The sequence below is a fragment of the Grampus griseus genome, assembly GCF_964374135.1.
Source record: "Grampus griseus genome assembly, chromosome: 2".
In the NCBI taxonomy this organism is placed as follows: Eukaryota; Metazoa; Chordata; class Mammalia; order Artiodactyla; family Delphinidae; genus Grampus; species Grampus griseus.
The window spans coordinates 127,235,841-127,259,651 of record NC_139018.1 but is presented as its reverse complement, the minus strand read 5'-3'; the positions used below and the strand labels follow the sequence as shown (position 1 = coordinate 127,259,651).

General features: G+C 39.6%; 1 protein-coding gene across 2 annotated transcripts in view; it reads right to left on the bottom strand.

Annotated features, from left to right (window-relative positions):
• Nucleotides 1-23,811, bottom strand: part of TTC23 (tetratricopeptide repeat domain 23) — a 111,093-nt gene that overhangs the window by 65,941 nt on the left and 21,341 nt on the right. The window contains exons 2-6 of one of the 2 annotated variants that reach the window (XM_082649151.1): nt 17,651-17,686; nt 12,710-12,909; nt 3,710-3,833; nt 615-765; nt 300-425 (exon numbers count right to left, since the gene is read on the bottom strand). In XM_082649151.1, the coding sequence (XP_082505277.1) occupies nt 300-425; nt 615-765; nt 3,710-3,833; nt 12,710-12,889 (581 nt within the window). In that variant the 5' untranslated portion in view covers nt 12,890-12,909; nt 17,651-17,686. The remainder of the gene's footprint in view (nt 1-299; nt 426-614; nt 766-3,709; nt 3,834-12,709; nt 12,910-17,650; nt 17,687-23,811) is intronic. The other variant, XM_082649150.1, reaches the window with a different exon arrangement.

Here is a 23,811-nt window from a genome sequence, read left to right as displayed (position 1 = left end):
GAGGATAGGGGCAAGGAGAGCAGGCAAGAAATAAAAGTCAAGAGAATGACATCAGGACTCTAGGACCCGGGGTGGGTATGAGAGCACTACACATTTAGTGAAGAGTGCCACTGACGTACATGCCTTGGTTGTGGCTGCTCTGATGTGACTGTCGTCCTCCTCTTTTAATTCTGGACAATGGCCATGGAGAAGCCACCGACACAGCACCATGCAGAAGCTCCTCCTGCCTGAAGACAGAGTCTTCTGGCAAAGAACCTCCAGGAATCACGTATACAAAAAGTCCTAAACTGAAAACTTACTGTGCAAATGACAATTTGATCTGCGTTTGAATTTCTATCCATTCTTCCTTTATAATCCTTCCACATTGCAGCAGCTCCTTTGAAAGTCTCTCTGCTTTTGTCAAATTCTCTGAAGCTTCCTTAAACCTGAGTTGTGTTCAGGAAACTTTACACTTGGTGCTACATTCTGGGGCCCTAGTTCCTGGATATCCTTGGCTCTCATACTTCCCATCACCCTTCCTGAGTCACCTGTCATCTTTTGATTTGGCCTTAAAAATTAACTATAAGCATTATGAACGGTATTTCTATTTGTAAAGATTAGAGGCAAAAGGATACTTTTGAAGGGAGAGTAAGGCTCTCCCCATGGTATGGAATAACTCAACCGAACACTTGAAAACATCTGTATTGTCATTGTAGGGATGCACAATGGAGTTGGTGAGGATTTCTTTGGCTTTTTCTGCATGTTGTTTTGCTTGCAGTGACAGTCCTGTGGACAAAGAAAAAGAAGTCTCAGTTTCTCTTTCATTTCAGCTGGACAGGAATATAGTTATCTCTGGCCAGGGAATCTGATGAGGTTTCCTTCATATATCATCAAGTGGCACATGGAGATATATCGGGACAGCATGAAATACGATCATGACTATAAGAAACAAAGAAGTGTTTCACACCTAGGACTCAAGATAAAAAATTTTTCCCACAATGGTCTTTTTAGAAATAATCAGAATGAGCAGGAATTGAACAGCTTTGAAACTTCACCAATATCAGACGTAAAATGTTATGAATAATTATAAAAAAACAAACGGAATACAAAGACTACAGCATTCTGGGAAGGAAATAAAATATTCATGAATTTTAATCCTGGCTTTGTGACAGCAATCTTAATGAAATACTAAAAATTCTGAATCTTCTGCTCACCCATCCATAATCATAACTTTAGAGAGTTATTTTAACATAATACAAATATGATGATATCTATAAAAACTGCCAAACAATTCCAATGAGGTAAGGGGCTGATGTGCTACAATCTCTTATTTCTATGTGGTAATAGACTGAGATGAATCAAATGAAGTTTAAGAACAGTTACTACCAAGAACTAATTCCTGGTGGGTTCCAGCGTTCTTCCATTGGCGTATTCATTTGTGGTAAAGGTGACACTGAGGATCACTATTTAGGTCTCAGGTTTTTTCATTTTCCCATATCCCCATCTTCTTCCCCACAATGACACACCCTTCCACCCACATCCTAATACTCCTGGTCTTACGTTCTTCATTACATGGAATTGTATCTCAAATCTCTAAAAAGAGCTGTCAAATTATGAAATTCATTCTGTTCCTATGTCTATAAAACAGAATATATTTTCTGAGGGAGAAAATCCAGGGTATGCTATTCCTATAGGAACACTTACAGAATTTTGTCTTGTTTTTTTTAAAAGTACACAATCAACCTACCAGAAATTTATTAGTGCCAATAATGTATGCAACATTATAAAAGACATGATGAATTCTGGTCCATTTCCTCAAGAAACTTGAACTCAATCTACAAGAGGCAGCATGGGTTGAGGTTCAAGAACACTACCTCTGAAATCAGACTGCTCAGAGTGAATTCCCTGCTCCACCACTTACCTGAAATGTTGGCCCCAGCTTCCTCGACTGTAGACAGGGATAATAACATTACCCACCTCATAGCACTGTAGTGAAGATTGAAGGAAATTATACATGGAAAATAGCATGGTGCCTGGCACTCAATAAGACCTTAATAAATAGTAGATACTGCTTTTACTTTAAATTGAGAAAGAAAGACTATAATGCAGAAAGGTAGCAGACTGTAGAAGAAAAACATCGTTAAAAAAAAATCCCTGATGCTAGGACACTGGTACTGGCAACCAAAATCCTAGGTCTGAGTCTCAGATCAGCTATCTATTAACAGTGTGACCTGAGGCAAGCTGTTTCAATTCAAAATAGTTGTTTCCTCTGAATCTAGAAAATAGTGGGTATAAGGGTATGGTTTGAACTAGATGATCTCCAACATCCCCTCTGGCTCTAATAGTCTTTTTTTTTTTTAATTTTTATTTATTTATTTATTTATATTTATTTTTTGGCTGTGCTGGGTCTTCGTTTCTGTGCATGGGCTTTCTCTAGTTGCGGCGAGCGGGGGCCACTCTTCATCACGGTGCACGGGCCTCTCACTGTCGCGGCCTCTCTTGTTGCAGAGCACAGGCTCTAGTTGCGCAGGCTCAGTAGTTGTGGCAAATGGGCCTAGTTGCTCTGCGGCATGTGGGATCCTCCCAGACCAGGGCACGAACCCGTGTCCCCTGCATTGGCAGGCAGACTCTCAACCACTGTGCCACCAGGGAAGCCCCTCTAATAGTCTTTGATCTAACAGGTAGGAGCAATCTATAATCAGATTTGGCTAAATTTATTGGGTGGCAATTGTGTGCTTAGCATTGTGGTGTTTTTCACTTCTGTTTGTTTATTTATTCACTGGGCCAATCCTGGGAAGTCAGTGCCATCATATCATCTCATTATCATCACTTTTCAATTGAAGAAACGGAGTACAGCGATGTACTCTTGTCCTAGGTTGCCAGTCCATGTTTTTGCCTTCTCTGCATCCACTCTCCCTTCCCCTGTTTTCTTTTGAGGATGCCCAGCCCCTGCACACTCAGTCCTTGTGATTTAGCCAATGCCAGCCTCTCCCCAAGGATCCAGTGGAGCCAAAAGGCAGGTCTAGCCAATCAGACTTTTTCTTGTCTTTGGCATACAACCCACATCAGCCCAATAAGAATCCCCAAACCCTGAGATTTTGGAGGAGAGACACTCTTTTTTTCCTGGGAATGCTGAGGAGGGAAACCTAAAGCTGCTGGCAACCTTGCTGCCACCACGTGGGCAAAGTTTGGCTAAGAATGGAGCCAATACAGAGAAGAACAGAGTCAAGTGGTGCGAAAACAGAGGAACGGAAATCTGATCACACTGTTTGAAAACGTGGATCTGGCTAAGTCTACAGTAAGTTTTACCCCTGGATTTTTAAGTGTATGGGCCAATGAATTACCTTTTGTTTATTGTCAGCTTGATTTAGCCTCTTTTTTTTGGGGGGGGGTGTCACTTATAGGCAAGAGACTTTCCATCAATACATATGTGAATGGATCCTATTTTAGGCCTCAACTCTACGCCCTGGGCCATTTCTACAATGCCTTCAAAGCTAACAAGTTAATTATCTCCCAAGAACTACTTTTAAGATCATAAAAAACAAAACTCAGAGGGCTAAAATCTTCCTTCTCTTTTTTACATATTGTATTAAAAAATCTTATTGACTCTTTGTGAGAGGAAATAGTTCTCAATGTGTAGAGAGGAGAATGTCCTTCTAAAGTTAAGTCAAATTTGAGGAAAAGAGCAGAAACCAACCAGCCAATCCTCCTCAGCCTGAGGCAGACTCACCTTTCAGCTGGAGGTAGCCCTGAGCCAGGTTAACATGCGCCTCGGCCAGTTTCCAGTGTGAGTCACCATAGCAGATCCTCGTCAGCGCCACACAGCGCACAAGCTCCTGGAGAGCCTGTTTATACTGGAGGAAGGGGAAATGGGCTCACCAGTTAGACAGCAAAGCACAAAATCAACTTGTATTTTTATCCATTCAATATACACTTACTGAGTGTTGATTATGGGCCGGGCATGGTTTTAAGGACTTGTGATACATTAGAGAACAAAACAAAGATCTGTCTTGGATGGCAGGATATTCATCAGGTCGGGTGAAATAGACAATACACATAAAAAAACCAGTAAAATTTATAGTACATTTAAAGTTATAGTCAATAGTGAAAAACGTTATGGAGTAAAGACGCTGCCCATTGATGAACAGCTACTACGTATTCAGGTACAACAAGTGGGCGAATGGTGATACTTTTCAAATAACGCCCGTTAGTTCTCAATTCAAACACCTTCTTTAGCAGCTGGGATATTAGCACAGCAAATGAGGTCAGCAGGACTTTACAAACAGATTTCATTAAGGGATTAAAGCACATTTTCATCTGGAGCCAGGACAAAGAGAATAGCGAACCATGGATTCTAGCTCCAGGTCAGCTTAGAACAGCAATACACTCAAAGCAAGACTGGTAGTTTTAAAATACAGCTCCAAAATTCTTTGATACTCCTTCCATACAGAGATGGTGGTCTATGTCCCCTTTTCCTTGAATCTGGGTTTTATGACCGTTTGGCTAAAAGAACATGGAGGAAATGATGCAGTGCCACTTTTTAGACCCAGTTCTTTTTTTTAAAAATATTTTACTTATTTATTTGGTTGCACCGGGTCTTTGTTGCGGCAGGCAGGCTCCTTAGTTGCGGCTTGCCAGCTCCTTACTTGCAGCACTTGGGCTCCTCAGTTGTGGCATGCGAACTCCCAGCTGCTGCATGCATGTGGGATCTAGTTCCCTGACTAGGGATCAAACCCGGGCCCCCTGCATTGGGAGCGTGGAGTCTCAACCACTGTGCCACCATGGAAGTCCTAGACCCAGTTCTTAAAGAACTGGCAGCTTCCACTTTTTACTCACTCTTGGAACTTGTTATGGGCTGAATTGTGTCTCCCACCTCCAAATTTATCTGTTGGAGTCCTAAGTACTTCAGAATATAACTGTATTTGGAGAGATGGCCTTTAAAGAGGTGAATAAGGTAAAATGAGGCTGTCAGGATGGGGCCCTAATCTAATATGACTGGTGTCCTTGTAAGAAGAGAAAGGGACACTAGGAATGGGCACACACAGAGAAACACGTTGTGAGGACGCAGAGGGAGTCAAGGAGAGAGCCCTCTGAATAAAATCAACCCTGCCAACACCTTGACCTTAGACTTCTAGGCTCCAGAACTGTGAGAAAATAAACTTCCTTTGTTGAAGCCAGCCAGTCTGACGTATTTTGCCATAGCAACCCCAGAAGACTAGTAACCTAACCACCATTCCATGAGGAAGCCTAAGCGGCCCCACGGAGAGGCCTACATGGAAATGTGTTGGTGGCAGCATCAATCGGTCAACCGCAGGACTATGCCACCCTGCCATCAGATTCTCCACACGTGTTGAGCCCAGCTGATGCTGCATGGAGCAGAGCTGACCAGATCTCACTGAGCTCTGCACAAATTGTGCATTCATGAGCAAAATAAATGGTTGTTTTTGTTTTATGCCACTAAGTCTTAGAGTGTGATACAGTAATAGAGAGCTGGAATAGCAAAAGAGGAGGTGGGAGGTACAAAGCTGAAGGGGGCAAAGCAGAGGAAGAACTGTAAGAACAAGGACAGAGTTGTGGAAAAGACCCAGCAAAAGACCCAGTACACTCCCAACCCCTACTCCCCCGGTCAATGCCTAAGCTCAAAGGACCTGCACTTCCACAAAGTTCCCATGTGAGTTAGAAACACTTTCACCTTGAAACAACATTCCTCTTGACAAAAAATTCATACCCAGACAGTTGACCACAGGACAGTTGCTTTTCTGACCTAGCAAGAGAGGCTGGGGAACACTGTGCTCACTCCATAGTGATGAAGGAAGATGGAGGTGTGGCTTTTGCCTATAGTAACATTTTTCTTATTACAAAAGTAATACATGCTCATTATCAAAATACAGGTGAGCAAAAAAAATAAAAAATCACCTGCCATCTCACCCCTTAGAGACAACTAGGCAGCTAAATTTCTCTCTATCCTTCATTCCTATGAATCTATCTATACATATTATTTCCTTTTAAAATTAGGCTTATAAGCTACATATAGGTTTGCAACTTTTCACAATTTGTGAACATTTCTCCATGTCATCTTCTATGATAATAATTTTTTATGGCTGCATAGTATTTTATTGTATGGATATATTATAAGTGAGTTACTCAACCAATAGCTATTCAGCACTTAGGTTGTTTTAAAATTTTTTCTCTCTGAGCATCCTGTGTGGATAGATTTGCTCATATCCATAAGCATTTTCTTTTTCTTTTTTTTATAGCATTCTTTTTTTATAGATATAAATGTATTTATTTTATTATTTATTTTTGGCTGCATTGGGTCTTTGATGCTGCATGCGGGCTTTCTGTAGTTGCGGCGAGCAGGGGCTACTCTTTGTTATGGTGCACAAGCTTCTCATTGTGGTGGCTTCTCTTGTTGTGGAGCACGGGCTCTAGGTGCGCGGGCTTCAGTAGTTGTGGCATGTGGGCTCAGTAGTTGTGGCTCGCGGGCTCTAGAGCACAGGCTCAGTAGTTGTGGCACATGGGCTTAGTTGCTCCGTGGCATGTGGGATCTTCCCGGACCTGGGCTCGAACCTGTGTCCCCCTGCATTGGCTGGAGGATTCTTAACCACTGCGCCACCAGGGAAGCCCCATAAGCATTTTCTTAGAATGAATTCCAATGTGACAATAGGGTAAAGGATGTGCAAAATCCTGAGGCTTTGCTAGAGTTTGCTGGAGTGCTTCCTTGAGAGGCTGCTTCCATCCACACCTCCCTTACAGCACCGTATGTGAGCAGGGAATGCCCCTTACACAGAGCCAAGCACTAGTTGGGGTCTAACTTGCCAGTTTGTCAGTTAACTCATTTCTCCTTGTTTTAGTTTGTATTTTTTTTTCCGCAAAGCTAGTGAGGCTGAACATCTTCATGTGTTTATTGGCTTTCTGTAGTTCTTCTTTTGGGAAACATCTATTTATTGCCTCTAGAGACAGGAAGTTTAGGGAATGGCTTCCTTGAAGACACACAGCAAATGAATACAGTGTATGAGAAAGAAAGAAATGATGAAAACATTGAGAAGTCTAGATAGACAGTTTGCCAAAAAGAGAGGAGGATCTGATCTGATGGTGAATCTGTCCCAACCACAAGTTTCCAAGGAAGGGCTATATGCAGTCTGAGAGTCAGCCTCCCAGATCAGAGCCTTGGTCCTCACTACCTGCATCGGGGACCAGGGCACAGAAAGAGCAGCCTGTCCTCCCTCTGCTTTCATATTTGCTAGGATGTGTAGTCCAGATACTGCCTTTTGATTTTCCAACCTTTATCCTGCCAGTTCCAGTGGCTTTAGCCAACAGGCATGGGTAGCAGGTAGACAGAAGAGAAGCATCAGTAGGAAGAAAATTTCAGAACTGGGATGAGCCTTGGAAATAATCTAGTCTGATCACTTCAATTTAAAGAAGAAATGTAAGGCCAGAGAGGTGAGATGATTTATCACCGAGTGGTAGAGTCGGAACTCACAGTCAAGCTCCTTGATGCAAAGTCCAGATCTCTTCCCACAACATCATTCTTGAGTTACCTGAATTTCTTAAACTTCTTAATATTAAAATATGCAACTCTGAGGATCAGTAAGTCTGGCCATACATATTTTAAAATGGGTATTTAATACCCAGATCTTGGTGTCTAAATATCAATGCTATTCTCTTCTAAGGGGAACCAGCATTCCCTGAATCCACAGCTGGAGCAGGGAAATACAAGATGAACCTGAAAAATCTGATTGTGTCGGAAGTTAAGGAAAGAATCATGGGAACATATCAAGGACTCAGAAGCCAGCTTGAAGGGGCTCCCTCTGGCAAATACAAAATAATTTAAGTTTTGACGACAATAATGGATTGTAACATATTTGTAAAACAGGATTTCTTGAACCCACAGTGATATAAATAAATGAACAATAAAGTGTGAAGAAGGAAAAGCTCTTCCTCATAAAAAGAATGCCAACAAACAAATGTTGAAAGAATGCTGAAGTCAGAGAATCACCATTTGACAAACATCATAGTAATAGTTAATTCAGGTGAGAATCATCAATGGATGCTATAAACTAGGGGGTGAAGTTTTAATGAGGAATAGGATGTGTTCACAGTATCAATGAATCTCCCCACAAAATATTAATTACAAAGGGAAGAATAATAATTCTACAGTGAAAAAACATGCCAGATAGCTCCTTAACCAAGCGATCAAATTTAGCCTCATAGTAATGAGACAAATGACATCGTACACCTCCTAATATGATGCACTGAGAAGGGCCCTATGTCAGGTCTGTGGGATTTCTGCCCCAAATGCATAATCTGAATCTAATCATAAGGAAACACATGACAAATTCAAATTGGGAGGTATTCTACAAAATAATTGGAGTGTATATTTGTGGCCCCTGCCAAATTCATATGTTGAAGCCCTAACTCTCACTGTAGTATTTGGAGATAGGGCCTCTAAGGCTGTAATTAGGGTCAAATGATGTTATAAAGGTGGGGCCCTGATCAATAGGATTAGTGTACTTATAAGAAGAGATACCTTTCTCTCCCCCTTCCTCCACACGCACAAAGAAGAGGTCATGTGAGGACACAGCTAGAAGGTGGTGGTCTGCAACCCAAGGGGAGAGCTCTTACCAGACGCCAGCCCTGCTGGCACCTTGATCTTGGACTTCCAGTCTCCAGAACTGCGAGGAGTACATTTCTGTTGTGTAGGCCACCCAGTCTGTGGTATTGTATTACAGTAGCCCAAACAGACTAATACAGTACTTTTCACAAATACTAAGATTGTGAAAGACAAAGATAGCCTAAGTAACTGCTCTAACTGTTGACTATAGTCAACATGACTTCATGGATTGGACCATGGCTGATTTTTTTTTTCTATAAAAGATATTATTGAGATAATTTGAGAAATATGGGTAATGTTTGTAGATTAGATAATAATATATATCAATATTAATTGCCTAATTTCAATCATTGTACTATGGTTATGTAGGAGAATATCCTTTATTCTTGGGAAATAGGCACTGACGTATTTAGGGGTAAAGGATCATACATTTGTAACTTACTCTCAGATATTCAGAAAAATAATGACAGAGAGAGAGAGTGAGAAATAAAGAAATAAAGTAAATGTTAACAACTGGTATATCTTGTAACTTTTCTGTAAGTCTGAAAGTATTTTAAAATAAAAAATTACCAAAGAATGGTATTTTAAGAAGCAAATTATGTCATATTAATACTTTCCTAAAAACATTAAGGCTTCCTAGAGCACTTAACTTAGACCCGCAAGGCAGGTAAGCTGCCTCTCCAACTACATTTCATGTCAGCCTGAGGCTTCCTATCATCACTTCAAACATAGTCATGCTCATGCCAAACTTATAAATTTTATGGCTGCTGTTCCCTCTCCCTAGAACTCCTTTTCCTCAGCTCCTCCATGTTGGCTCCTTCTCTTCTTTAGGTGTCAGCTAAGATGTCACCTCCTCAATGAGGCCCTCCCTTACCTAAGATAGGCCCACTCTGTTTCCTCCATAGCACTTAGCACAATCTCTACTTCACTGGTTTATTTACAATGTCCCCTCAGCTCCATGAGGGCAGGCAAGCTGTTTGTCCTGTTCACTGCTGAATCCAAGGATTCCTCATCTGAACGGCAGAACACAAAAAATGCTTTGATATCATTCTAGATGCATAGAAGAGAAGTTAATTCTTTATATACACCAAATGCAGATGGCCAACAGACACATGAAAAGATGCTCAACATCACTAATTATTAGAGAAATGAAAATCAAAAGTACAATGAGGTATCACCTCTCACCAGTCAGAATGGCCATCATCAAAAAACCTACAAACAATAAATGCTGGAGAAGGTGTGGAGAAAAGGGAACCCTCATACACTGTTGGTGGGAATGTAAATTGATACAGCCACTATGGAAAACAGTATGCAGGTTCCTTAAAAAACTAAAAATAAAACTATCATATGACCCAAAAATCCCACTACTGGGCATATACCCAGAGAAAACCATAATTCAAAAAAACTCATGCACCCCAATGTTCATAGCAGCACTATTTACAATAGCCAGGACATGGAAGCAACCTAAATGTCTATCAACAACCTAACTGTCTATCTTCTTTATCCAGCAAATGGATAAAGAAGATGTGGCACATATATACAATGGAATATTACTCAGCCATAAAAAAAATAAAATTGGGTCATTTGTAGATACATGGATGGACCTAGAGAGTGTCATACAGAGTGAAGTAAGTCAGAAAGAGAAAAGCAAATATCGTATAATAACACATATATGTGGAATCTAGAAAAATGGTATAGATGATCTTATTTGCAAAGCAGAAATAGAGGTAGAAACGTAGAGTACAAACGTATGGATACCAAGGGGGAAAGGGATGGGGTGGGAGGAATTGGGAGACTGGGATTGACACATATACAGTATTGATACTATGTACAAAATAGACAACTGATGGGAACATACTGTATAGCACAGGGAACTCTACCTAATGCACTGTGGTAACCTAAATGGGAGGGAAGTCCAAAAGGGAGGGGATATCTGTACATGTATGGCTGATTCATTTTGTTGTGCAGTGGAGGCTAACAAAACATTGCAAAGCAGCCATACTCCAATACAAATTAATAATATATATATATACACACACACACACACACACACACACACACACCAAATGCCTTAGGGCATTAAGGCTTAGTTCTCTTGCAGACCTCTGGTTGAGAAAGGCTGCCAGCTGAGGCCGACATAGCACCCAGCCTGGCACATAGTAGGTACTAAATAAATATCTGCTGCATAATGAATAAGCACACCTTCAAAACTGAATTCACACCTTCTCTCCACAATCCTGGTCTTCTTCCTGTATTCATTACAATAACAAAGGGCTCTGACAAGCCTTGGGTCACCTAGGCTGGCTGAGCCCTAAGTCAGGAATTGCACACACCCCTCTCTGGCTCACTCTTGCCTCTCCAACCCCTATGTCCCCCCAAGTTACCAGGTTTCATTGATTCATATTTCCAAATTCTTATCAAAAGATCTCAGCATTTTGCAACTAGAGATTATCATACTAAGTGAAGTAAGTCAGAAAGAGAAAGACAAATACCATATGATATCACTTATGTGTGGATTCTAAAATATGACACAAATGAACCTATCTATGAAACAGAAACAGAATCACAGACATAGAGAACAGACAGGTGGTTGCCAAGGGGAAGGGGACTGCCGGAGGGATGGACTGGGAGTTTGGGATTAGCAGATGCAAACTAATATATATAGAATGTATATATATTTATATATATAGAGAAAAAAATATATATATAAAACAAGGTCCTACTGTATAACACAGAGAACTATAATCAAGATCCTATGATAAACCATAATGGAAAAGAATATTAAAAAAAGAATGTATATATATGAATAACTGAATCACTTTGCTGTATAGCAGAAATTAACACAACATTGTAAAAAAATACTTCAAATAATAAAAAAAAAAGATCTCAGCATTTCTACTGACTCTGCCATATTTCAGGCCCTTGCCAGGATTATTGCAAATATCCTGCAAACTAGTCCTCCTCCTCCAGTTTACCTCCCTTCTCTTCCTCCACCACCCAGTTATCTGAGGTCTGAGGGATCATTCCAGACACTCAGACTTGCTCATGACCCTCTTCTGCTTATAATCCTATGACAGTCTCCAGCACTCTGAGAAGAAAATCTAAACTTTTCCTGGGTGTTGAACACCTTCTGGTCCCAGCTCCTGTTCAAAATCCAACCTCATTTGCTGCCCTGTGTAACTAAAGTCTCCATCCCAGATAGTTCCATATAGTTCCCCAAGCAGCCTGTGCACCCTCAGACCCACAACTCTTGCCCTTCTGCCACCTCTGCCCAGAACGCTATTGTCCTCTCTCCTACCTGGGGCCAGCTCCTAAGTACTGTTATCAGTGCAGTCCAAATAACTCCCATCCCAAGAAGCATGCCTCGAGTGCTGTCCCTCCTCCAACTCCAGCCCATCCCTCCTCCCCTCACTCCCCATGCTTTGCATCTATACCACCTAAGCTTGTGTTTGTCACAGAACTTAGGCTGATTACCATTATCCATCTATCTCCCCAACCAGACCATGAATCCCTCTGAGGCAGAGGCTGTAGCTTTCCCATCTGTGCCTCCAGCACTTGCACAGCACCTGGCACACATTAGGTATACAGTAAATTTTTGTGAATAAATGGACAAATAGGGTCTGACACATAAGAGGTGGTAGCGAAATACATATTGAATGAATGAGTAAATGAATAAAACTTTGAAGAGAGATGGGAAAGAAGTATACAGAGAACAAGATTAGGAACCTAAGAAATATAAGCTCCATGAGAGCAGAAACTTCATCTGCTTTGTCCTGTATTCTAGTGCCTAGACCTGGCACACAGGAGGAGCTCAATAAATATTTACTGATTGATGGAAAATGACTGTAGTAGGTCAAATCACAACCAGTCAGTCTAGTGTACACTTGTCAGAGGTCAGGGAAAACTTGTTTGTTCATTTGTGCACTCATTCAGCAAACATAATGTTGACTGTGCCAAGTGCTGGGCTTGGAGTCCTGAGGTACTACACCCACTCACACTATGAAAAAGGCACTGTCATATTTTCTCTTGTACCAAACTCCTGAGAGTAGGAATGCAACCTAAAGTATCCTACTTCTCAATTACCAGAGTACAGGTATAAAAAGAAAGGCTCCTTACCTCATGACTGCTAGAATAGGACTTTGCTTTCTCTTCACAGAGGTGGAGTTTCTCTCGAGGAGGCTGAAACAGTGCTGTCTGAGGCAGCTTGTTTTGGAGCATTTTTCTAGGTGTTATGCTGACGGCAGCAACAATTTCTTCCAGGTGGTTGGATATGTGAGTTTCCTGTGATTCTTGCATATTTTTATATACATTATCCTCTAATTTTAAAATAAGGAAACGAAGGTGTTAATGGTAATTTCCATAGCTACTTTTAGAAATACACATTTTTTTCTAGAAATTGAGACTAGAATCTAAGAAAATTTCAACACTATACTCATGACTTCTTTGAAATAAGTAGCATTCTATCCAAAAAGATCCTAGTGGCTAGTACTAACTTCTTTCAGACTGATTTCAAGTTTTAACTAGACCAAACATTCTTTGTTCTCACTCTATATTACATGTATATATATGTATATGTGTATACACACATACTGATATATTTTATATATATATGTATCTATATGTTATATATGGTATATATGTATATGTATATATATCAGTAGGAATCAGCTGAGCCCAAACAGTTCTCAAAGAGCTCAGATTAGATCTGTTGAATCCCAAGTGACCTTGAAAACAGGAAAAAATGACATGTTAAACTTTCATTTCCAGCCAAGATGGAGTAATAGGGATGAGATTTATCCTCTTGCCCGAAGTCACCAGCCAGTTAACAAACAACAACAACAATAAAAAACAACCTATAGGCAAAAAAGGTATGAAACAATGGTTTTCAAGAGACAGGACAACAGACTTGAGAAATGGAAAAAAGAAACAAAGTGAGACCCATGATTGCCCCAGGTTATTGCTTTGAAAAAGTTTCTAGAACATGCAGGGTAACCCAGAATTACCCTGTGGGCTATCTGAGTTGAGGAAATAGAGTAGAGCATCTGGGGAGACCAAGGTGGCTGGAGTTCACAGGACAGATTACTAGAGAGGATAGAGTTGCACAGAGAGGACCCCAGAGATTAGCACCCCTCAAGTATGGGGAGAGAATACTGACCAGCATGTGTGTAAGAAAACTACTTGAGTCTGGAGGAAGACTCCTCTAATAAGATTGAAAGGAAGTATCTGGTGCTCACCAAGGCTGGTGCCTGTTCCCACTGACTAGACTGGAAAAACTCATAATTCGTGAGGTACACGGTAAAATATTCAGAAGGGTTTTGTCCCAGTAATGGGGATTAGCCCTAGAGTGAACCCTGCTTAGATCCACTTAACAAACCATGAAAGTAAGACCTAAAAGGATAAAACTGTTTCCAAGTAACTTAACTGTATCAGAGGGCAAAACTCAAGGATGTTCATAGGAATGCAAAAATAGCCAGCATTAAACAAGGTAAAATTCATATAATCTGACGTCCAAAGAAAGATCACCAGGCATGCAAATAGGCAAGAAAACATGGCCCATAATGAGAAGAATAATCAGTCAAAACTGACCCAGATATTAAGTTAGCAGAGAAGAAAATTAAAGGTTATTATAATTGTATTCCATATGTTTAAAAAGTTAACTAGAGACACGGAATATAAAAAGACCCAAAATGAACTTCTAGATAAGAAAATTATACGTGAGATGAAAAATACACTAGATCAGATTAATGGGAGATAAGATATTACAGATGAAAAGATGCATGAACTTGCAGACATAGCAATAGAAACAATCTTTTAAAAAATCAGTGAGCTGTGAAACAACTTCAAATTGCCTTATATATAATTTGAGTCCCTAAAGGAAAGCAGATTGTAGTGGGGACAAAAAAAAAGTGTTTGAAGAAATAATGGCCAAAATTTTTCCAAATTTGAGGAAAAATAAAAACCCAGAGATTCAAGAAGCTAAATGAAAACTAAACACAAGAAGCATAAAGGAAATTACACCAAGATACATCATAACCAAATTGCTCAAAACCATGATAAAGAGAAAATATTAAAAGTAGTCAGAAAAAAGGACATATTAGTATTAAAAAAAAAAGATGACGACAGCAGGTTTCTGGGAGGAAATAAAGCATATGAGAAGACAGTGAAGAACCATATTTAAAGTATGGACAGAAAAAAAATTGTCAAGCTGAAATTCCGTACCAGTGAAAATATCTTTCAAGATCAAAATCCAAAAGAAATCATCACCAGCGGGACTTCCCTGGTGGCGCAGTGGTTAAGAATCCTCCTGCCAATGCAGGGGACACAGGTTCAAGCCCTGGTCCAGGAAGATCCCACATGCTGCAGAGCAACTAAGCCCATGCGCCACAACTACTGAGCCTGTGCTCTAGAGCCCACGAGCCACAACTACTGAGCCTGCGTGTCACAACTACTGAAGCCTGTGCGCTGAGAGCCTGTGCTCCACACCAAGAGAAGCCACTGCAATGAGAAGCCCACACACTGCAATGAAGTGTAGCCCCCACTAGCCGCAACTAGAGAAAGCCCGCCCACAGCAACAAAGACCCAATGCAGCCTAAATAAATAAATTAATTAATTAAAAAAAAATCATCACCAGCAGATTTGCACCCCAATGTTCCCAAGAAATATTAAGTGAAGTCTTTCAAAAGGAAGAAAAATGATAATAAATGGAAATATAGATCTACACAAAGGAAGTAAGAACAATGAAAAAGATACTTACATGGGCAAATATGTAAGACATATTTTCATATTATTTCATATATTTTCATATTTCATATATTTTCATATTATTTAAATCTCTTTAAAAGATAATCAGGCAGAGGAGTAAGACATGGAGATCACCTTCCTCCCCACAAATACACCAGAAATACATCTACATGTGGAACAACTCTTAGAGAACACCTACTGAATGCTGACAGAAGACCCCAGGCTTCCCAAAAGGCAAGAAAATCCCCATGTACCTGGGTAAGGCAAAAGAAAAAAGAGAAAACAGAGACAAAAGAATAGGGATGGGATCTGCACCTCTGGGAGGGAGCTGTGAAGGAAGAAGAGTTTCCACACACTAGGAAGCCCCTTCACTGGTAGAGACGGGGGGTGGGGGGGGGACGCTTTGGAGCCATGGAGGAGAGCACAGAAACAAGGTTGCAGAGGGCAAAGCGGAGAGATTCCCGCCCAGAGGATTGGTGTGGACCAGCACTCACCAGCCTGAGAGGCTTGTCTGCTCACCCGCCAGGGCTGGTGGAGGCTTGGAGCTGAGGCTCTGGCTTTGGAGTTCAGATCCCAGGGAGAGGACTGGGGTTGGCTGCATGAACACAGCCTGAAGGGGTCTAGTGTGCCACAGCTAGCCGGGAGGGAGTCCAGGAAAAAGTCTGGACCTGCCTAAGAGGCAAGAGACCATTGTTTCGGGGTGTGCAAGGAGAAGGGATTCAGAGCACCACCTAAATAAGCTCCAGAGATGGGTGCAAGCTGCGGCTATCAGTGTGGACATCAGAGACTGGCATGAGAGGCTAAGGCTGTTGCTGCAGTCACCAAGAAGCCTGTGTGCAAGCACAGGTCACTAACCACACCTCCCCTCTCCAGAGCCTGTGCAGCCCGCCACTGCCAGGGTCCCGTGATCCAGCGACAACTTCCCTGGGAGAACACACAGCATGCCTCAGGCTGTTGCAAAGTCACGCCGGTCTCTGCCATCACAGGCTCGCCCGCATTCCGTAAACCTCCCTTCCCCAGGCCTAGTGAGCCGGAGTTCCCTAACCAGCTGCTCCTTTAACCCCATCCTGTCTGGGGGAAGAAGAGACGCCCTCAGGCGACCTACACGCAGAGGTGGGGCCAAATCCAAAGATGAACCCCAGGAGCTGTGTGAACAAAGAAGAGAAAGGGAAATTTCTCCCAGCAGCCTCAGGAGCAGTGGAGTAAATCTCCACAATCAACTTGATGTACGCTGCATCTGGGAATACCTGAATAGACAATGAATCATCCCAAACTTGAGGCAGTGGACTTTGGGAGCAACTGTAGACTTGGGGTTTGCTTTCTGCATCTAATTTGTTTCTGGTTTTATGTTTATCGTAGTTTAGTATTTAGAGTTTATTATCATTAGATTTGTTTATTGATTTGATTGCTCTCTTTCTTCTATATATATATTTTTTTTCATTTTTCTCTTTTTGTGAGTGTGTATGTGTATGCTTCTTTGTGTGATTTTGTCTGTATAGCTTTGCTTTTACCATTTGTCCTACAGTTCTGTCTGGTTCTTTTTTGTTTGTTTTGTTTTTTTGTATAGTTTTTAGTGCTTGTTATCATTGGTGGATTTGCTTTTTGGTTTGGTTGCTCTCTTCTTTCTTCCTTTTTTAAAATTTTTAATAATTAAAAAATTTTTTATTTTAATAACTTTCTTTCCTTTCTTCCTCCCTCCCTCCCACTCTGTCTCTCTCTCTCTCTCTCTCTTTCTTTCTTTCCTTTTCCCTCTCTTTTCTTCTGAGACTTGTGGCTGACAGGGTCTTAGTGCTCCAGCGGGGTGTCAGGCCTGAGCCTCTAACCTGGGAGAGCTGAGTTCAGGACACTGGTCCACCAGAGACCTCCCAGCTCCACGTAATATCAAATGGCAAAAGCTCTCTCAGGGATCTCCATCTCAACGCTAAGACCCAGCTCCACTCAACGACCAGCAAGCAACAGTGCTGGACACCCTATGCCAAACAACTAGCAAGATAGGAACACAATCCCACCCATTAGCAGAGAGGCTGCCTAAAATCATAATAAGGCCACAGACACCCCAAAACACACCACCAGACGTGGTTCTAACCACCAGAAAGACAAGATCCAGCCTCATCCACCAGAACACAGGCACCAGTCCCCTCCACCAGGAAGCCTACACAACCCACTGAACAAAACTTAGCACTGGGGGCAGACACCAAAAACAATGGGAATTACGAACCTGCAGCCTTTGAGAAGGAGACCCCAAACACAGTAATTTAAGCAAAATGAGAAGACAGAGAAACACACAGCAGATGAAGGAGCAGTGTAAAAACTCACCAGACCAAACAAGTGAAGAGTAAATACGCAGTCTACCTGAAAAAGAATAGAGAGCAAAGATGATCCAAAATCTTGGAAACAAAATGAAGAAAATACAAGAAATGTTTAACAAGAACCTAGAATAACTAAAGAGCAAACAAACAATGATGAACAACACAATAAAAGAAATTAAATGTGCTCTAGAAGGAACCAATAGCAGGATAACTGAGGCAGAAGAACGGATAAGTGACCTGGAAGATAAAATAGTGGAAATAACTAGCACAGAGCAGAAAAAAGAAAAACGAATGAAAAGAACTGAGGACAGTCTCAGAGACCTCTGGGACATTAAATGCACCAACATTCGAATTATAGGGGTCCCAGAAGAAGAAGAGAAAAAGAAAAGGACTGAGAAAATATTTGAAGAGATTATAGTTGAAAACTTCCTTAATATGGAAAAGGAAATAGTCAATTACGTCCAGGAAGCACAGAGTCCCATACAGGATAAATCCAAGGAGAAACACGCCAAGACACATATTAATCAAACTATCAAAAATTAAATACAAAGAAAAATATTTAAAGCAGCAAGGGAAAAACAACAAATAACATACAAGAATCACCATAAGGTTAAGAGCTGATCTTTCAGCAAAAACTCTACAAGCCAGAAGGGAGTGGCAGGACATATTTAAAGTGATGAAAGGGAAAAACGTACAACCAAGATTACTCTACCCAGCAAGGGTCTCATTCAGGTTTGATGGAGAAATTAAAACCTTTACAGACAAGCAAAAGCTAAGAGAATTCAGCACTACCAGACCAGCTTTACAACAAATGCTAAAGGAACTTCTCTAGGCAGGAAACACAAGAGAAGGAAAAGACCTACAATAACAAACCCAAAACAATTAAGAAAATGGTTATAGGAACATACACATTGATAACTACCTTAAATGTAAATGGATTAAATGCTCCAACCAAGATTGGCTGAATGGAGACAAAAACAAGACCCATATATATGCTGTCTGCAAGAGACCCAAATCAGGCCAAGGGACACATACAGACTGAAAGTGAGGGGATGGAAAAACATATTCCATGCAAATGGAAATCAAAAGAAAGCTGGAGTAGCAATTCTCATATCAGACAAAATAGACTTTAAAATAAAGACTATTACAAGAGACAAAGAAGGACACTACATAATGATCAAGGGATCAATCCAAGAAGAAGATATAACAATTGTAAATATTTATTCACCCAACATAGGAGCACCTCAATACATAAGGCAAATGCTAACAGCCATAAAAGGGGAAATTGACAGTAACACAATCATAGTAGGGGACTTTAACACTCCACTTTCACCAATGGACAGATCATCCAAAATGAAAATAAATAAGGAAACACAAGCTTTAAATGATACATTAAACAAGATGGACTTAATTGATATTTATAGGACATTCCATCCAAAAACAACAGAACACACTTTTTTCTCAAGTGCTCATGGAACATTCTCCAGGATAGATCATATCATGGGTCACAAATCAAGCCTTGGTAAATTTAAGAAAATTGAAAATGTATCAAGTATCTTTTCCAACCACAATGCTCTGAGACTAGATATAAATTACAGGAAAAAATATGTTAAAAATACAAACACATAGAGGCTAAACAATACACTACTAAAAAACCAAGAAATCACTGAAGAAATCAAAGAGGAAATAAAAAAATACCTAGAAGCAAATGACAATGAAAACACGATGAACCAAAACCTATGGGATGCAGCAAAAGCAGTTCTAAGAGGGAAGTTTATAGCAATACAATCCTACCTCAAGAAACAAGAAATATCTCAAATGAACAACCGAACCTTACACCTAAAGCAATTAGAGAAAGAAGAACAAAAAACCCCCAAAATTAGCAGAAGGAAAGAAATCATAAATATCAGAACAGAAATAAATTTAAAAAGAAATGAAGGAAATGATAGCAAAGATCAATAAAACTAAACGCTGGTTCTTTGAGAAGATAAACAAAATTGATAAACCATTAGCCAGACTCATCAAGAATAAAAGGGAGGAAACTCAAATCAATAGAATTAGAAACGAAAAACGAGAAGTAATAACTGACACTGCAGAAATACAAAGGATCATGAGAGATTACTACAAGCAACTATATGCCAATAAAATGACAACCACGAATGGACAAATTCTTAGAAAAGCACAACCTTCCAAGACTGAACCCAGAAGAAATAGAAAATATACACAGACCAATCACAAGCACTGATATTGAGACTGGGATTAAAAATCTTCCAACAAACAAAAGCCAAGGACCAGATGGCTTCACAGGTAAATTCTATCAAACATTTAGAGGAAAGCTAACACCCATACTTCTCAAGCTCTTCCAAAATATAGCAGAGGGCGGAACACTCCCAAACTCATTCTGTGAGGCCACCATCACCCTGATACCAAAACCAGAAAAAAAGTCACAAAGAAAGAAAACTACAGGCCAGTATCACTGATGAACATAGATGCAAAAATCCTCAACAAAATACTAGCAAACAGAATCCAACAGCACATTAAAAGGGTCATACACCATGATCAAGTGGGGTTTATCCCAGCAATGCAAAGATTCTTCAATATACGCAAATCAATCAATGTGATGAACCATATTAACAAATTGAAGGAGAAAAACCATATGATCATCTCAATAGATGCAGAAAAAGCTTTTGACAAAATTCAACACCCATTTATGATAAAAACCCTCTAGAAAGTAGGCATAGTGGGAAATTTCCTCAACATAATAAAGGCCATATATGAGAAACCTGAAGCCAACATCGTTCTCAATGGTGAAAAACTGAAACCATTTCCACTAAGATCAGGAACAAGACAACGTTGTCCACTCTCATTACGATTATTCAACATAGTTTTGGAATTTTTAGCCACAGCAATCAGAGAAGAAAAAGAAATAAAAGGAATCCAAATCGGAAAAGAAGAAGTAAAGCTGTCACTGTTTGCAGATGACATGATACTGTACATAGAGTATCCTAAAGATGCTACCAGAAAACTACTAGAGGTAATCAATGAATTTGGTAAAGTAGCAGGATACAAAATTAATGCACAGAAACCTCTTGCATTCTTACACACCAATGGTGAAAAACCTGAAAGAGAAATTAAGGAAAATCTCCCATTTAATGTTGCAACAAAAAGAATAAAATACCTAGGAATAAACCTACCTAAGGAGACAAAAGACCTGTATGCAGAAAACTATAAGACACTGATGAAAGAAATTAAAGACGTTACAAACACATGGAGACATATACCGTGTTCTTGGATGGGAAGAATCAGCATTGTGAAAATGACTATACTACCCAAAGCAATCTACAGATTCAATGCAATCCCTATCAAACTACCAACGGCATTTTCCACAGAACTAGAACAAAAAATTTCACAATTTGTATGGAAACACAAAAGACCTTGAATAGCCAAAGCAATCTTGAGAAAGAAAAATGGAGCTGGAGGAATCATGCTCCTGGACTTCAGACTATACTGTAAAGCTACAGTAATCAAGACAGTATGGTATTGGCACAAAAACCGAAATATATATCAGTGGAAAAGGATAGAAAGTCCAGAGATAAACCCACACAAATATGGTCACCTTTTTTGATAAGGAGGGAAGAATATACCATGGAGAAAAGAGAGAGACTCTTCAATAAGTGGTGCTGGAAAAACTGGACAGCTATGTGCAAAAGAATGATATTAGAACGATTCCTAACACCACACACAAAAATAAAGTCAAAATTGGTTAAAGACCTAAATGTAAGGCCAGACACTATAAAACCCTTAGAGGAAAACTTAGGCAGAATACTCTATGACATAAATCACAGCAAGATCCTGTTTGACCCACCTCCTAGAGAAATGGAAATAAGAACAAAAATAAACAAATGGGACCTAATGAAACTTAAAAGCTTTGCACAGCAAAGGAAACCATAAACAAGATGAAAAGACAACCCTCAGAATCAGAGAAAATATTTGCAAATGAAGCAACTGACAAAAAATTAATCTCAAAAATTTACATGCAGCTCATGCAGCTCAATATAAAAAAATTAAGCAACCCAATCTAAAAATGGGCAGAAGACCTAAATAGATATTTCTCCAAAGAAGATATACAGATTGCCAACAAACACATGAAAGGATGCTCAACATCACTAATCATTAGAGAAATGAAAATCAAAAGTACAATGAGGTATCATCTCACACCAGTCAGAATGGCCATCATCAAAAATATCTACAAACAATAAATGCTGGAGAGGGTGTGGAGAAAAGGGAACCCTCTTGCACTGTTGGTGGGAATGTAAATTGATACAGTCACTATGGAGAACAGTATGGAAGTTCCTCAAAAAACTAAAAGTAGAACTACCATATGACCCAGCAATCCCACTACTGGGCATATACCCTCCGAAAACTATAATTCAAAGAGAGTCATGTACCACAATGTTCATTGCAGCTCTATTTACAATAGCCAGGACATGGAAGCAACCTAAGTGTCCATCCACAGATGAATGGATAAAGAACATGTGGTACATATATACAATGGAATATTACTCAGCCATAAAAAGAAACAAAATTGAGTTATTTGTAGTGAGGTGGATGGACCTAGAGTCTGTCATACAGAGTGAGGTAAGTCAGAAAGAGAAAAACAAATACTGTATGCTAACACATATATATGGAATCTTAAAAAAATAAGTGGTTCTGAAGTACCTAGGGGGCAGGACAGGAATAAAGACACAGATGTAGAGAATGGATTTGAGGACATGGAGAGTGTGAAGGGTAATCTGGGACCAAGTGATAAAGTGGCATGGACATATATACACTACCAAATATAAAATAGATAGCTAGTGGGAAACAGCTGCATAGCACAGGGATATCAGCTCAATGTTTTGTGACCACCTAGAGGGGTGGATAGGGAGTGTGAGAGGGAGACGCAAGAGGGAGGAGATATGGGGATATATTTATATGTATAGCTGATTCACTTTGTTATAAAGCAGAAACTAACACACCATTGTAAAGCAATTATACTCCAATAAAGATGTTAATGAAAAAATAAAATAAAAAGATAATCAACTATTTAAACAAAAAAAATGTACTGTGGGGCTTATAACATATATATGTATATATATGTGTGTATATATATATATATATATATATATATATATATATATATATATATATATGAAATGTATGACCAAAGTTGTATAAAGACTAAGAGGGGCAGATGGAACTGTGAAGTTCTTATACTGTATGTGTAATGGTATAATATTACTTGAAGGTAGACTGAGATAAGTTAAAAATGTATAGTATAAACCCTACAGCAAGTATTAAAATAAAAAGAGTTACAGGTAGCAAGCCAACAAAGGAGATAAAAATATAGTCATAAAAATAATCCAATAGAAAAAAGAGGGAAAAGGGAACAAAGAACAGCTGGGACAAATAGCCAATAAATAGCAAGGTGATAGACTTAAATCTAACTATAACAATAACAACATTAAATGTAAATGATCTAAACAACCCAGTTAAGAGAAAGACATTGACAGATTGGATAAAAATGCAAAACCCAACAATATGTTGCCTATAAGAAATTCAAAGACACTAAGATTAGAAGTAAAAGAATGGAAAATAATATTCTAAAATTAGTCAGAAACAAATTTGGAGTATCTATATTAATATCAAAGTAGATTTTACAGCAAAGAATATTACCATAAGGAAGGTCATTTCATTATGATAAAGGGTCAATTATTCAAGAGGACATAACCATCCCAAGTGTTAATATACCTAATAACAGTTTCAATATATAAGACCCCAAACTGATGAAACTGCAAGGAGAATGATCAAATCCTCAATTATAGTCAGAGATTTAAATACCTTGTTGTCAATAATTGGTACACCAAGTAGGCAGAAAATCAGTAAAGGATACTGAAGACTTGAACTACATCATCAACCAACTTGATTTGGCATTTACTATAACACTTTACCAAAAAGCACAGAATATCCATTCTTTTCAAGTGCATATGGACATTAACTAAGACAGATTCTATCCTGGGTCATGAAACAAGTTTCAGTAAATTTATAAGGATTCAAGTCATACAAAGTACATTCTATGACCACAAAGGGATTAAGTTATAAATCAGTAACAGAAAGATATCTGGAAAA